The 16,991-nt window shown below is 37.5% G+C and overlaps 1 protein-coding gene across 2 annotated transcripts in view; it reads right to left on the bottom strand.

Moving 5' to 3' along the window:
• The window catches only part of LOC127836957 (probable RNA-binding protein 18), a 39,770-nt gene that overhangs the window by 9,617 nt on the left and 13,162 nt on the right, over positions 1–16,991 (bottom strand). For both annotated transcript variants that reach the window (XM_052363628.1, XM_052363629.1), the window contains exon 2: positions 1,483–1,586. In XM_052363628.1, the coding sequence (XP_052219588.1) occupies positions 1,483–1,586 (104 nt within the window). The remainder of the gene's footprint in view (positions 1–1,482; positions 1,587–16,991) is intronic.

Genomic DNA, 16,991 nt, shown 5'->3' with positions numbered 1-16,991 from the left:
CAAACCATTGGCCAGAGGCTCAGAACAGGGAAAACCTGGCAACAAACAGTTGGCAAGAAACTCAGAACAGGGCAAACCTGGCAACAAATGGTTGGCCAAAGGCTCAGAACAGGGCAAACCTGGCAACACAAAGTTAGGGAGAGGCTAGGAACAAGGCAAACCTAGCAAGCTTAGGAGATGCTCAGAACAGGGCAAACCTTGCTAGCAACAAATCGTTGTGGCGAGACTCAGAACAATAGTTAAGTATGAATATTTAAAAAGCAATAAAGGGCAATAACTCCAAAAGTATTAGGTGCAGAGTAAGAGTTCTTGTGTAATGAAATTCCTTTTCATGAGATCTATCTATCAATTGATAGAATTGATATAATTCAAAGCAGTACACATTGAAACAAGAGATATGTTTGTCAGGAACACAATGCCCCCTTCTACGTCGCTTTGAAGCCATATATCTGACCTTTAACCTTGAAGGATGACCTTGACCTTTTACCACTCAAAGTGTGCAGCTCCATGAGATGCACATGCATGCCATATATCAAGTTGCTATCTGAAGCGACATAGAAGTTATGAGCATTTTTCGAAACCTTAACGCGAAACCTAAACACAAAATGTGACGGAAGGACAGACAGACAGACAGACGAACTAATCACTATATGCCCTCCTTCGGGGGCATAAATGGGAGTAAGTTTCTTCCAGCAATCAATTATACTTAAAGGATACAGTAGCATAATTTATATAGTGTCTACATAGTGATCACGAGATCCAAATTTTATCTCCATGCCAAGACTTTTTGAAGATCACCACCAAAGGCAAAAATACTTTACAATGCTCTATTCAGAAAAAAGATACACAATTGTCACAATTAGCCAAAGGCTCTCAGTACAATAATGCTAAATTAACCCTTTCCACCATAAGAAGCAAAGTGAAAATGGCTTTTGCAACCAGCATAAAACCAGAACAGCCTGCGAGTAACTCACAGTCTGTTCAGGTTTTATGCTGTTTGCTGCTCATCAGTATCTAAAGGTTGGAAATGACTTAATGAGGCCTTTAAAACTTGAATTTGCACATAAACTGTTTCACTTTGCTTCTGAGTTGGAAAGGATTAAATCTACATTGACACTTTGACACATCTGAAGATTCACTTCAAATTCTTGACAAATGTGAAGTTTGCACAACATACTTAGAACATTATATGCAGACAACATAGCAGACAGAGTGACTTCGATATACTCCTTCCCTACCTTTGTTTGCAGGGCTATTTTTAAGTCTCTTTCAAGAAAACCTGGGTTTAATGCCTGTGCAGTCAGCCTAGAGGATACCTTCTGTTCTAATTTTTTCATTTAAAGGAAGTCTCTTCTATACCAACATCCAGTTAAGGCGGAAAATGTCATCCCTGATTTGCCATTGCAGACTGAATAATTTATGCATAATGCTTTGTTTCCCTAGGCTCATTTTTGCCCCTCAAATGGTCTCAAAGTCACTCACTCTGTTATGCGAAGGTCAAGATTGCCTATCCACAGTCTGCGGTCATTCTCGGCTGTGCAGTCGACAGGGTCATCGGGAACAGGAAGTGATGTCACGTCCTCCACCTGAGAACATAGTAACACATAGTTTAATCCTTTACCCATTTTGTTGCGTTTGTAGTCCTTTAGAAAATAAATTAATTTTAAGACCTTTCCTACTAGATTTAAGTTTACAAGGCTTCATTTCAAACCCTAAGATACTGTTGAGCGTCAAACAGCATAAAATCTGAACATATTGGGAGGCAAAAAGTTGTATGGACCAGTAATGGGAAAACCAGTCAAATTGATTCTATTCTATGTACCAGTATTTGGAAAACCAGTCAAATTGTTCCTATTCTATGTACCAGGAATCCCGGACAATCGCTCCGAGCCAATTGCTCTATGCCGATTTTGACGAGCAATTTTTATATTTTATTCCATTTGCGAAATTGGTACTTATTCCAATTAATGTAATTTAGGAAAGATTGTCCCTGATAGTAATTACATAGGAACAATTGTCCAGGTTGACAAAAGAATGTAGGAGCCACTGTCCGGGTTGTCAAAACAACGTAGGAGCGAACGTCCGCATTGTCAAAATTAGCATAGGAGCGATTGTCTTTGGCAGTGATTGTCCGGAAAACCAGTCAAATTGTTTCTATTCTGTGTACCAATAATGTGTAAAAAATAATCATGGCCCAATTGGACACATTAACTTTTTCTATCGCCAATTATTTGCAGCTCTCTTTAACTCAAAATTGAATGTAACTGTTTTTGTTAGATCAACTGATGTATATTGAAAAAAATGCCTGCTTAAACAAGAGTTGTCACCATTGGATGACATATGCCCCCGAAAAATGCTTTTCCGAAACCTAAACGCAGATTTCGAAACGCGGACCCTAAGTTCAAGGGCATGGTCAAAGAGGTCAAAATTTGTGTGTGTATGGAAAGACCTTGTCCATACATGCATACCAAATTATGAAGGTTACATCTGAAAGGACATATAATGTAGAAGTTATGAGCATTTTTCGAAACCTAAACGCAAAGTGTGCCGGACAGACAGACAGACAGACAGACAGACAGACGGACAGACAGATGGACATGTGATCACTATATGCCCACATTCTGGGGCATAAAAAAAGCAATTGATTTTGTCAATGGTATGATTTGTTTGTATGTAGTATTTAAGAGTTTTTAACTTTGTGGGTGAAGATCCAAGGCTGGTCCATATTTCAGATACTTAACTTAGTGTTTGTGCTTGTCAATATATAAAAACTACTAAATAAAGGCATTCTTGGCTTTGCACTTCCAAAAGTGTATCATACCACTGTTTTAAGATAGGCCTGATACAAAGGTGTCAATTTTTTCATGTTACCAGGCATTAATAGCAGTACTGTAAATGTTTTGAGGTACGTCATATTTCTTGGAATTAAGTCCATTTATACTTTGGTAAAAACAAATCAGATTCAACAAAACAAACAATTTTATACCAAGATGTCCTATATTTTAGAAACACAAAAAGCCACAAAAACAGCAATAAACATACGGAGCGCAAGAGTTCATGATATCTGTCAGACATTACACAAAATATTCATTCCTGCTTAAATATGCAGTGTTGTAGCTATTATATGTTAATACTTGTTTAACAAGGATATCAGTAAAACTGATGGATGCTCCCCAATGATGCTTTGTCGATATATGGTTTAATTGTGTGGAAAAAAGTGTGACCTTAAGAAAATCTATTATAAGCCTCAGTGACCTTGACCCCAGTGACCTCAAACTTCATCAATAAGGTAGAGGCCCATGAAAAGTACCTACATCCCAAATATATAAGACATCTATCAAATATTGAAGGGGCTATGAGAAATTGTAACCAAAGTGTGACCTTGAAAAATCTATTATTAGCCTGGGTGACCTTGACTCCCAGTGACCCCAAACCTCATCAAAAGGTAGAGGTCTATGCAAGGTACCTACATGTAAGAGATCGGTAAAATATTGAAGGCGCCATGAGAAACTATAACAAAATTGTAACGGAAAAATCTATTTTTAGCCTCGGTGACCTTGACCATGACCCCAGTGACCTCAAACCTCATCAAAAGGTAGAGGTCCATGCAAGGTACCTACATGCCAAATATGTCAGAGATTGGAAAAATATTGAAGGTGCTATGAGAAACTGTAACAAAATTGTGATGAAACAATCTATTATTAGCCTCAGTGACCTTGACCCCAGTGACCTCAAACATCATCAAAAGGTAGAGGTCCATGCAAGGTACCTACATGCCAAATATGTAAGAGATTGGTAAAATATTGAAGGCGCTATGAGAAACTGTAACAAAATTGGGACGGAAGTAAAGAACCCCAAACTGGCAACTATATGCTCCCCATATATATACAATTTTTATGGGGAGCATAAAAATGGGGCATCAGGATGGGGACAAATAAATTATATGCTTTACCTGATATATTACAAAAGGATAGGGCACAACCTATTATTTTATTTCACATTTTGTCATGTGAACAAGACAACTACATATGCATAATTTGCAAGCTACAAACTCATATACCACATGACCTTATTTTGTGCCAATTAAATGCATTATTAAGGTTTGTTATTACTTTAACAAAATCATTCACGGACACAAAAATTAAATATATAAGTATGCTTTTCAACAAATACAGCACAACTAAGTAAAATTTCAACAAAATAATTATCTGCCAAAATTTACACGAAAATAAATTATCAACCAAATTGTGACTGCCCTTCAACAGTACTGACACATTTATCTTCGCTCTTTATTAACGAGTGGCCATGAGCAAACTGCCCCCACCTTCCTTTACCACTGGCACTTCAGGGTGACTAAGTTGTGAAGTTGTTAACAGCCTGACTGCTCCCACTTTCCTTTACCACTGGCACTTCAGGGTGACTAAGTTGTGAAGTTTTAAACAGCCTGGCAAATGGCTTCACTTAATAACTGTGTGTCAATCACTCAACAACATTTAATTTAAAACGGGATATGCATTAAGTAAACCATATTCCTTTGGGGTACACTGACTTAAACATGCTGAACAACGAACTTTTTCATACAAATCAAAATTATTTTCTCAAACATTTTTGGACAAGATAATAATAATGTTGAGGTAAAAAATCTACAACATAACACAATCTGAACAAAATATAAATTTCCAAACATTCTCCTTAGTGATTATAAATAGTGCATAATATAATCGACATAAGTCAGAGTTTCTCATTAATGCGAAATTTCAAGGGTCTCCAATACTTGTATCAGGTTTTTTTTCCCCACTTTTTGGGAAGATAGCCCATGGCTTTGGAATTGGGAATTTTATCGGCATTTTCATGAAATTGGGAAAATTAATTAATTAGCCTTTTTTTTCCACATGAAAAGTCCACTGATTAGAGAAATACTAAATTTGATAAATCTCTTTATAATCATTCAAATTAAAAGAACAAAATCATATAATACTTTGTTAGATGTAATTGAATTGAAATTGAGATAAAATACGCATAAGACTTCTTTCTAAAAAAAAAATAAAAAAATTTTTTTTTTTTTTTTTTTTGGAAATTGGGAATTTTTTGCCACATTTTGGGAAAAAAGTATACTTTTTTGGATTGGGAACATAGCCGAATTTCGGTTATAAAATCGGGCCAAAAAAACCCCTGTGTATTGTTAATAATTAACCCTTAAAGCGCTGGAGCTGAATTTTAAAGGCCTTTGCAAACAGTTTGGATCCAGATGAGACGCCACAGAACGTGGCGTCTCATCAGGATCCAAACTGTTTGCTATTCTGATAGTATTCTTTGAAAAAAAATCGAAGAAAATGCTAATTTTAGAAATTCTGCAGACGACATTTTAGCAGACGACAAATTTCCCAGCATGCAAAGGGTTAAAGACCCTGTCAATAATCAAGTGTCCTGTCAATAATAAGAGGTCCTGTCAATAATTAGAGAACCTGTCAATAATAAGAGGACCTGTCAATAATTAAGTAGTGTTCTGAGAAAACTGGGCTTAATGCATGTGCGTTAAGTGTCGTTCCAGATTAGCCTGTGCAGTCCGCACAGGCAAATCAGGGACGACACTTTCCACCTTAACTGGATTTTTGTGTAGAAGAGACTTCCTTTAAACGAAAAATGTCATAAAAGCTAATCTGGGATGACACTTTACGCACATGCATTATGCCCCGTTTTGTCATAACGTGTATCAATTTGAGGACCTGTCAGTTATTAGAGGACCTGTCAATAATTAGAGGACCTGTCAATACTGCTAATTACGAGTCCTGTGTATTAATTTTGGGTCCTGTCAATAACTAGGGGAACTGTCAATAAAATTGGGGTCTAATCATTTAGCAACAAATGCAACTTGCACATCACATCAGTTCATCCAATAAATTTGGCAAGAAGTATTGAAAGTTCAACATGTAAGTAAAGTTGGGCATCAAATGGATCATGTGTTAAAACGATAATTTAACCCTTTCCCACTTGGATATGAATTTTGACACACTTGTAGTCCCTTTAAATGATAAATTTAAATAAATAGCTTTCTTACTAAATTCGAATTTTAAAGGCTTCATTTTCGACCCGTAGATACATGATGAGAGCAGCAAACAGTATAAACCTGAACAGACTGCGTGCTACTTGCATGCTGTTCTGGTTGTATGCTGTTTGCACATAGCTATTTTCACTTTGCTTGTGAGTAGGAAAGGGTTAGAGAACCACAATTTAGGGGTGTTTGAAGCAGAAAATTATCTATAGTAAAACCCTTGTTAAAGTTCATTTCTTATATGTGCATAGTACTTAAATGCTTTACTTCATTACTAACATATATGGTGTTCAAAGAAATCACAATGTTTAAAATATAAGGAATCCACCTCACTGTGGTTAGTTTAGAATAGTTTTAAGTAAAAAAGAAAAATCATAATCATTTAGAATCAGGATCCTTGGTGGGTCAGTAACTGATATTTCTATTGATACACGTTTTTGTACACAATCCTTCTTGAAGAATCTCAAAAGTGAGGTTTATGAGCAATAATAAAACATCCAAAGAAAAAAGGAAGACTTCAGACCACTCCCACTCATCCAACACCTAATATTACCAAGGAAAAGGATACCTATATGCACAAGTGCAGGATGATTAAAATGATGACAGGGAGAGCCAACACATAAAAAATGTTCTATTGAAGCAAACTGCAGCAAATAATTGATTTATTTATTTACTTAAATAATACATGTACAAATTTACACTTACTGATATGTTTTGTAACAAAGGTGCCCATTCAAACACTGATTTTTGCTTTAAAATAAAATAATCATTGTTCACTATAAAATACAGGCTTCTGGATAAAAATTGGTATATCATACTGTGAAGTCCTTTTCAGTGGCTTAGAAAGAAATTTAAACCACCCTACACCTATTTGTAAGTTCTGTTAATTAATTGTGCATTCATAGAAGATTTATGAGGAAAAGGTGTGTGTTTTCCAGAGAATTGGAAACTAAAATAAGTGAAATCTACAGAAAATGGATGGTTTAATTTGACATTTACAACACAGTGATCATTTAAGCCAAAGGAACACATGCCTGATACTTTCTGTATCTCCTAATCATGTGTTCTGAATATGACATCATTTAATTAGAGCTGCATTCAGGAGAAATGAGGGTAAACTATTGTCGCACATTCGCCTGGGCAGTCTGCACAGGCTAATTATGAAAGACAGTTAAGGCTTATATGGAATTTTTCATTTATATAAAGTCTCATAAGCTTAGGCGTAAATTGTCATCCCTGATAAGACTCTGATAACAAGACAGGTATATCTGGGGCGACATTATAGTCACAGGCAACTAGACAGGTATATCTGGGGCGACATTATAGTCACAGGCATTGAGCCCAATTTTGTCCAGACAATTTTTAGACAATTACAACTTTTTGCATTTCTATATAATATACACTGAATTCTAATTTGATTTCGATAAATTTTATCTGTTTTTCTTACATAAATAAACAATTGTTCTCTTTAACACTTCAGGAACATACTTTTTTCATTTACTTCTTGCCTAATGATATCATTGGCTCCCTTAAACAGCCAATATGTTTTTGTTTGTTTAATTCAAAAGAAACCTCGAAACAATTGAATTTAAACCTACTTATTTTAGCTTGATTGAATAGAAAGCCTAAGGCTTATTTACAATGCTCTCAAATCCATTTCCTGGGACTAAAACCAGTTCTTGGTGTCTATAGGGCAGATAAATTTTAGATCACTCCCTCAGTGGGGGTCAAACCCATGACCTCCTGGTCCCTAGGCAGACACCATTATCCACCATCCCACAGCAATCCAATCAATTCCAAACAATACCTGCACATAATTCTGCTTTTGCGTACACACTATTAGACACAAGAAAAACAAAAAGGTGGATAACATGACAAAAGACTATGGATGAAATAAGAAACAAACTGGGCACCCTGAATGAAAAGTACCCATGTGTATGCAAACATATGGGCCGTGCTCTGTGAAAAAGGAGTTTAATGCATGTGCGTAAAGTGTCGTCCCAGATTAGCCAGTGCAGTCCACACAGGCTAATCAGGGATGACACTTTCCGCCTAAACTAGATTTTTGCTTACAAGACTTAAAATATAACATATTATAAAAGGGGGAAGTGTTGTCCCTGATTAGCCTGTGCTGACTGCACACGCTAATCTGGGATTACACTATACACATGCACTAAACCCCCTTTTCACAGAGCGGGGCTAATATAAAATGCTGCAGTAATCAGAAAGACTTTTGTCAACTCTAACTAGGACATGGTGGTGTGTGTAGCAACACATGTCAGATACTGGGCATCAGCAGTGTTGTATACAGCATTTAACTAAACTTTGAACAGGCAGGGATAACAAACTTGGTTGGTTGTCAAGAAGGGTAACTGTCTTTGAAACTATTGGTAGCCAGGAAAAATAGTAAGCAGCCCAGAAATAAGAACTGGGCACATATGTTGTAGGTTAATAAACTAGTGTAGGCTTTCAGATACCAGTAATATAGACCCTCTCTCGTCTGGTTGGTTCTACCAGTAATATAGACCCTCTCTCCTCTGGTTGGTTCTACTAGTTATATACACCCTCTCTCGTCTGATTGGTTCTACCAGTAATATACAAAATGTAGACCCTCTCTCCTCTGGTTGGTTCTACTAGTAATATATAGGAATACGGACAAAACCCCTCCCTGATAAAAACCCTCCCGTCATTTTCATAGGGGGCGGACAAAAACCCTCCCATGAAAAACGGGACCCTCCAGTGAGAAAACGGGGGTGGACAAAAACCCTCCCGTGAAAGCAAATAAACACACACAGTTAATCCGAAAAGAAGAAAATGTGTATCGATTTACTGTAAATGAGGCCATTTATTGACAAGTATATTTAAATTTAGATTGAATGCAATACGATACAGAGCAACGCTTAATCAGGTCATAGGTGCATTCATGCAAAAAACGTGCTTTTTTGTGAACTTTCTGAAAACCTTGCGGAAATGAAATTCCTTTAACAACTAACAATGCATTTGCATGTAACTAAATTGTCTGAATTGCTTATTTAAATTATTTTTGACTGTAATGTTTTCAATTGCATTTTTGCAGACAATATTTAAATGCATATTGTCAAATCTGTCGATGATTCAAAAGATCGATAGCACATACAGCATTACCGATAGTAGCTAACGGTTATTGAGGCACACTAATCAGCTAATCATAACAATGAACTCGTTAATGACATACAATAATATATATCAAAATATCAAACTGTGAATCTGCACCTGCGGACAAAGTCCTCCCGTGAAAGCAATTAAAACACCGACAAATGTAATTTCTTCACACATTGTTGCATTAATCCGCAAAATTTACTCAAAATAGCAAACTGTGAATCTGCAACTACTTTTAGTTTTTAATTAGTTTAATCACAGAATCAATTAAAAGCAATTAAACACCGACAAATGTATTTGCTTCACACAATGTTGCATTCATTAATTCGTAAAAATTCACTAAATGCTGACAACATTTGCTCAAAATATCATACTGTGAATCTGCAACATATAAAAAGGAATTTGTTTGTGTAAAAGCACACATCCAAAATGGAAATCATCACCACTTCAGCTGGAAAGAAAAGACTCACTCACAATGGCTTCGTCTACACTGAGAAGAAAACGTCAAAGTTGACTATACGCTGGGAATGTTCTCAACGCGCGGCAAAGTCTTGAAAAGGCGCTGTAGTCACAGACATAAATATGACGACAATCAACTTAACCACAAGTCACAACCATGAGGGAGACCAGTTCCACGTCGAAGCGATGAAGCTTCGTGAAGACATTCTGTCGACCACCAGCGCCAACAGAGGGCAACCGGGGCAGATAATCGCCAACAAACTTATCACTTGTCCAGTTGAGGTCTGAGCAGCTATCGGCAAGACGGAGAGTCTGAAGTGGGCCATCCGGAGGAAGAAACGTGGCGTGGTACCAGTAGAGCCAGCTGGTTCTGTTGGCATCCCTCATCCTATGCCGCCACAGTACACCACAAGGCAAGACAAATGTCGGAAATGACCGATTTCGGATTAAAAATGTATAAATAATCGTTGGTACTTGAATTCGTGGCTCATATTTACGGGAGGGTTTTTGTCCAGTCCGGTTTTTTCATGAGAGGGTTTTTTTCCGACCCCGTTTTTTCATGGGAGGGTTTTTGTCTGGCCCCTATAAAACTGACGGGTTGTTTGATCCATGAGGGGTTTTGTCCGGCATTCTAATATAGACCCTCTCTCCTCTGGTTGGTTCTACCAGTAATATAGACCCTCTCTCCTCTGGTTGGTTCTACCAGTAATATAGACCCTCTTTCCTCTGTTTGGTTCTACCGATAATATAGACCCTCTCTCCTCTGGTTGGTTCTACCGATAATATAGACCCTCTCTCCTCTGGTTGGTTCTACCAATAATATATAGACCCTCTTTCCTCTGTTTGGTTCTACCAATAATATAGACCCTCACTCCTCTGGTTGGTTCTTCCCATAATATAGACCCTCTCTCCTCTGGTTGGTTCTACCAATTATATATAGACCCTCTTTCCTTTGTTTGGTTCTACCAATAATGTAGACCCCCTCTCCTCTGGTTGGTTCTACCAATAATATATAGACCCTCTTTCCTCTGTTTGGTTCTGTGCTCCATGGTATGGAATAAGTCCCCAAAAGTAAAATCGAACAGTCATTGAAGACGACAAATGCCTGAGTATAAATAACATTAATCTTAACAAGAAATGTGTTTGTCAGAAACACAATGCCCCCTACTGCGCCGCTTTGAAGCCATATATTTGACCTTTGACTTTGAAGGATGACCTTGACCTTTCACCGCTCAAAATGTGCAGCTCCATGAGATTCACATGCATGCCAAATATCAAGTTGCTATCTTCAATATTGCAAAAGTTATGGGCAATGTTAAAGTTTTCTGACGGACAGTTCAACTGCTATACGACACCCTACAGGGGGCATAAAAATTGGTCTTGAGCAACTTCACATTGCTCATACATAAAGACAATCTAAGGAATAAATGACCTAAGGTAAGGGCACATATATCTGCACAGAAAATTGCTAAAAACAAGAAAATAACGTCTTGCACTTTTACTTAGAATAACCAACACTCCAGTTTTGTTTGATACACATAAACTGTTGGAGACACCCAGCACACAGGTGCAATGAAGTAAGTATCTACATTTGCCTTAGTTAAAGGGCACATAAAACTACAAGAATAACATGACATATACAACAAGAGCTGTCACCATAGGATGACTTATGCCCCCTATAAACGCTTGATAGAAGTTATGAGCTTTTTTCGAAACCTAAACGCAGATTTCGAAACCTAAACACGGACCCCAAGTTCAAGGTCAAGGTCACAGGGGTAAATTTTTTTGTGCGTATGGAAAGGCCTTGTCCATGTACACATGCATACCAAATATGAAGGTTATATCTCAAGGGACATAGAAGTTATGAGCATTTTTTTTAAACCTAAACGCAAAGTGTGACGGAAAGACGGACAGACAGACAGACGAACAGACAGACAGACGGACAGTCCGATCACTATATGCCCCCTTTTCTTTAAAAGGGAGCTTAAAAATAACGTCTTGCACTTCTACAACATACCTATAAAGTTTCATGTTGATATGCAGAAGACTGGGAGACAATTTTGCAACCCAATTGCAGCATGACAGACCAACCCACCAATTGACTCGGGGTGATTCAAGTATACTTCGAACAAATTTTTGTGTGGGGGGGTATAATCATGTCAATACACAAGGGTCAGCCCCCACACCTCCCCAAGTAGGGGCAAATGTTGACAGCTGTATATACTACTTATAATAGTTCTTAACTAAATTATGTCAACAATACCCATTTTACGCTCTTTATGTATTTATTTATTACTACCCACAGTTTTACATGTTTTCTATCAGTGTCAGAAGTAAATAAATTTTGAATACATATTCAGGAATAAACAAGGAAGGCACCTGAACTAAATTTTACTTAAGTGGAAGTTAAATCAAATTATTCCACTTAACCCATTTCATAATGCCTAGGGTCTAGAAAAAAGGCTTTGGCAAACAGCGTAGACCCAGATGAGACGCCGCATGATGCTGCGTCTCATCAGGGTCTGCGCTGTTTGCTTTAAGGAATTTCTGTAAGAAATGTTCTAAATAAAGAAATAAATATACTAGACATCCCTAATTTTGGAAATAAATTGATCCAATTTAGAACGATGGGAGAGTCCACTAGGCATAAAAGGGTTAAACATTTAGAATAGTCTGTTATATAATGCTAGCTTTGTTCAGCTGATCCCACTGATCTGCAAGATTAAATGCTGATCTCTAATTATGTGTTAATCAACATTTCAATCTTTGCTTCTTGATTAATCCTAATTGAATCTGAGTAGTTTAAACAGCAAACACAGGGATATAAATTAGAGCATGTTGGTTTGCCTGGGGCGAATGAATTAACACCAGGGCAAGTAAATAAGTAAATTTCAAAAGTTAGTGGTCCAGCTGGGCAAATGTCTTTACAGAAAAGATTTTAACAATTTTCCTGCAGAGTATCAGTTTGTTTGTTTTTATAGAAGAAGTTTCAGACTGTAAATAATGCTAAATCATGATGTGATTTTGTTTAGTTCAAAGTACCTATTATCAGATAATGATGATGTGTACTGGTTTTTTTTACTCCTTGCTCTTTTGCAGGGCTAGTCTAAAAAGTATTAGAGACAATTGCCTATCTAAGAAAACTACCTTCAAATTAGTTTTTATCCCTTAAAAACAGGTACGTTTTGCATCTGATTTATATGAAGAAATTCAAGTAAACATTGTTCTGTGTAAAGAGGGATTAATGCATGGGTGTAAAATGTTGTCCCAGATTAGCCTGTGATGTCCACACAGGCTAATCAGGGACGACACTTTTGGCTTTTATAAATTTTTTTGTTTAAGAAAGGTTCTACTCATTTAAAAGCCACTTTAAGCAGAAAGTGCAGTCCATGATTAGCCTGTGTGGACTGCACAGGCTAATCTGGGACGATACTTTACGCACATGCATGAAAACCCCTTTTTAAAGAGCTAGGCTCAACTTTGTGTATGCAAACATTTGTGATTCAGTCAAAAGCAAACCAAATATTACAGATTATATTTGAAGTAAAGATTGTATTGAAGTCCAAAGAATGTTTGAAATAATTGCCAGTACTTGTAACCAGGTACAAAATACTATGTTTGCCTGTAGAAAAATAACTGTTGAAGACAGTTAACAAGAAATATCTTTCAAAAAGATATTCTGTGTATATCCTGACTTTGAAATAAAGGTAGAAAAGGTACGTTATTAACTTAGTTATTAAATTTAAACAAAACAACAACAAAGGTTTAAGTACTGTTGTGTTCTTTATTTCAAACAAGAGAATAGTCTGCATTTCTCTGCACTGAACAGTGTTAGATTATGCACTACAAAGACGGGGTGATGATGCTACTGTACCGTGGGGGGAGGGTGGAGCTCAAATGGAATGAATGGTGAGTATTCATTTGGGTTAGCTCGGGCATTATGTAAATGTAGGAACGAAAATGAACAAATTTTTTTGGCGACCCCAATAAAAAATTTAGGGTCTGCGCCAATTTGGAAGACACGGTCGGGCGACCGGAAACGGACCTATTTTTGTTTTTGGCCTAAGGATAAAAGCTAGGTAAAGAAGGTATGCAAAAAAACAACATGCATGCAGGCAACTGCTTCAATTTACACTTTGAACTACAATTAAAACTTGCGCTAAATAACTAGTGAATCACAGAACTACTGAATAATTTCTTTAAGGAGAACACAATGTGCCAAACAGAAAATAACAAATCAGTTGTTTAAACCAAGAGTTAAAAAATATGTAATAAAAAGCATTTCTCCCATATTTTCTTAACCCTTTCAGTGCTGGAACCGAATTTTGAAGGCCTTTGCAAACAGTTTGGATCCAGATGAGACGCCACAGAACATGGCGTCTCATCAGGATCCAAACTGTTTGCTATTCTGATAGTATTCTTTGAAAAAAATCGAAGACAAGGGACAAAATTGTCACAAAACCAGGTTTTCATTGTGCAAAAAAAAATCTGATAAAGGGAGAAAACTCAAACTGAACTTTTGAAATGAACAAACAAAATAAACCCCCTTTGTAAGTTTGTTTTTAAAAAAAATCTATTTTTAGTCGTGGCGACCTTGACATTGGAGATATTGACGTGATTCTTTCGTGCGACACACTGTCCCATGATGGTGAACAAATGTGCCAAATGATTTTAAAATCTCACAATGAATGACATAGTTATGGCCAGGACAAGCTCATTTATGGCCATTTTTGACCTTGACCTTGGAGATATCGACGTAATTATTTCGCGCGACACACCGTCCAATGATGGTGAACAAATGTGCCAAATGATTTTAAAATCTGACAATGAACGACATAGTTATGGCCCGGACAAGCTTGTTCTGCCCGCCCGCCAGCCCGCCAGCCAGCCAGCCAGCCCGCCCGCATTGCCAATCTAATAACCAGTTTTTTCCTTCGGAAAACCTGGTAAAAAATGCTAATTTTAAAAATTCAGCAGACAACATTTTAGCAGATGACAAATTTCCCAGCATGCAAAGGGTTAAGATAAGTCAGCCTCGCTCTGGGAAAATGGTGTTTAATTTATGTGCATAAAGTGTTGTCCCAGATAAGCCTGTGCTTAAAGTGTTGTCCCAGATAAGCCTGTGCATAAAGTGTTGTCCCAAATAAGCCTGTGCATAAAGTGTTGTCCCAGATAAGCCTGTGCATCAAGTGTTGTCCCAGATAAGCCTGTGCATAAAGTGTTGTCCCAGATAAGCCTGTGCATAAAGTGTTGTCCCAGGTAATCCTGTGCATAAAGTGTTGTCCCAGATAAGCGTGTGCATCAAGTGTTGTCCCAGATAAGCCTGTGCATAAAGTGTTGTTCCAAATAAGCCGGTGCATGAAGTGTTGTCCCAGATAAGCCTGTGCATAAAGTGTTTTCCCAGATAAGCCTGTGCATAAAGTGTTGTCCCAGGTAAGCCTGTGCATAAAGTGTTGTCCCAGATAAGCCTGTGCATAAAGTGTTGGCCCAGATAAGCCTGTGCATAAAGTGTTGTCCCAGATAAGCCTGTGTATAAAGTGTTGTCCCAGATAAGCCTGTGCATAAAGTGTTGTCCCAAATAAGCCTGTGCATAAAGTGTTGTCCCAAATAAGCCTGTGCATAAAGTGTTGTCCCAGATAAGCCTGTGCATAAAGTGTTGTCCCAGATAAGCCTGTGCATAAAGTGTTGTCCCAGATAAGCCTGTGCATAAAGTGTTGTCCCAAATAAGCCTGTGCATAAAGTGTTGTCCCAGATAAGCCTGTGCATAAAGTGTTGTCCCAGATAAGCCTGTGCATAAAGTGTTGTCCCAGATAAGCCTGTGCATAAAGTGTTGTCCCAAATAAGCCTGTGCATGAGGTGTTGTCCCAGATAAGCCTGTGCATAAAGTGTTGTCCCAGATAAGCCTGTGCAGTGTGCTCATCACATCACTGTGCTCCAATTTCAGCTTGTCACTAGTTTCTTTTTTTAACAAATTTACTTTAAAATTACTTTAAACTGATTTTATAATTTTAATAAACATATTATCATACAATTAATGATAAGTAACCAATATATATTAACCGCTCAGACACACATTTATACCTGTTTGTAGTCCCTTAGAATTAACATTTTAAGTTTTGGAGACTTCATTTCCAACCCTTAGATACTGATGAGCAGCTCACAGCTTATGAGTTACTCGCAGGCTGGTCTGGTTCTATGCTGGTTGCATGTAGCCATTTGTGATTTCACTCTGGGTGGGAAGGATTGACTGATGACAACAAAATAATGAGAACCATCTTCATACAACCTGTTGCAGGTAACTATGTACACATTTTGGCAGAGAATGATTCTTTCTGACAGCTTACAAGACCACCTTTCAAAGACTTATAATTTCTGCAGGGGATGGGCGACACAATTTGCCACAGAATGATTCTTTCTGACAGCTTACAAGACCACCTGTCAAAGACTTATAATTTCTGCAGGGGATGGGTGACACAATTGTTACCTAGTTTGTCCAGAATCTATTTCATTTAATCTTAATATCATTTGTTGGACATTGACCTTTATGACTAATTATTCCCTCGACATAAAATATGAGTCTTAAGTCATGTCATATCAAGACTAAGAAGAGCACCGCATAACGGGTGCCACCCTCGGCTGCCACCCTCGGCTGCCACCCTCGGCTGCGAAAGCTTGTCAGAATTTTTTTTTTTTAAGAGGTCACAGTGACCTTGACTTTTGACCTAGTGACCCCAAAATGGGTGTGGCATGTATAGCTCATCAAGGTGCATCTACATATGAAGTTTCAAAGTTGTAGGTGGAAGCACTTTGATTTTAGAGCCAATGTTAAGGTTTAAGCACTACGCCGGCGGATGACACGACACGACGAGCTGGCTATGACAATACCTCGGGTTTTCTCCGAAAATAGCCTCGCTAAAAATCATGGGACAACATTTTACTTGTACGGGCTTAAACAAAGCAAACTGACAATCAATATTTTTTTTTCCCAATCTGCATTAATTGCAACTTATACTTACATGCATATATTCGTGTTTGCATTAGGTAGTTAGCAAAAAACCTTTCATTAATATTATATTTCTACCAATATAGAATATTGGGGAATAACACTGATATGTTTGAATTATCCTGTATAAAATGGCATGGCTTAAATGAACCTCATGTGAAGAATGTTTTCTGACTTTTCACTTAAATGCTTTATTTTGATATCTCTGCAGTATTATGCTGAAACTATTTCTATGCCATCAGCTGTTCAATATTATTTTGGATCCAATATATTTCATTATAGACAGCATGAGGGAACAACACTTTCTTTCAATTTTTCATTAGAACATGTGCTGCAAGG

The sequence above is a fragment of the Dreissena polymorpha genome, chromosome 7 (genome assembly GCF_020536995.1).
Source record: "Dreissena polymorpha isolate Duluth1 chromosome 7, UMN_Dpol_1.0, whole genome shotgun sequence".
In the NCBI taxonomy this organism is placed as follows: domain Eukaryota; kingdom Metazoa; phylum Mollusca; class Bivalvia; order Myida; family Dreissenidae; genus Dreissena; species Dreissena polymorpha.
This window is presented reverse-complemented; position numbering and strand designations above follow the sequence as displayed.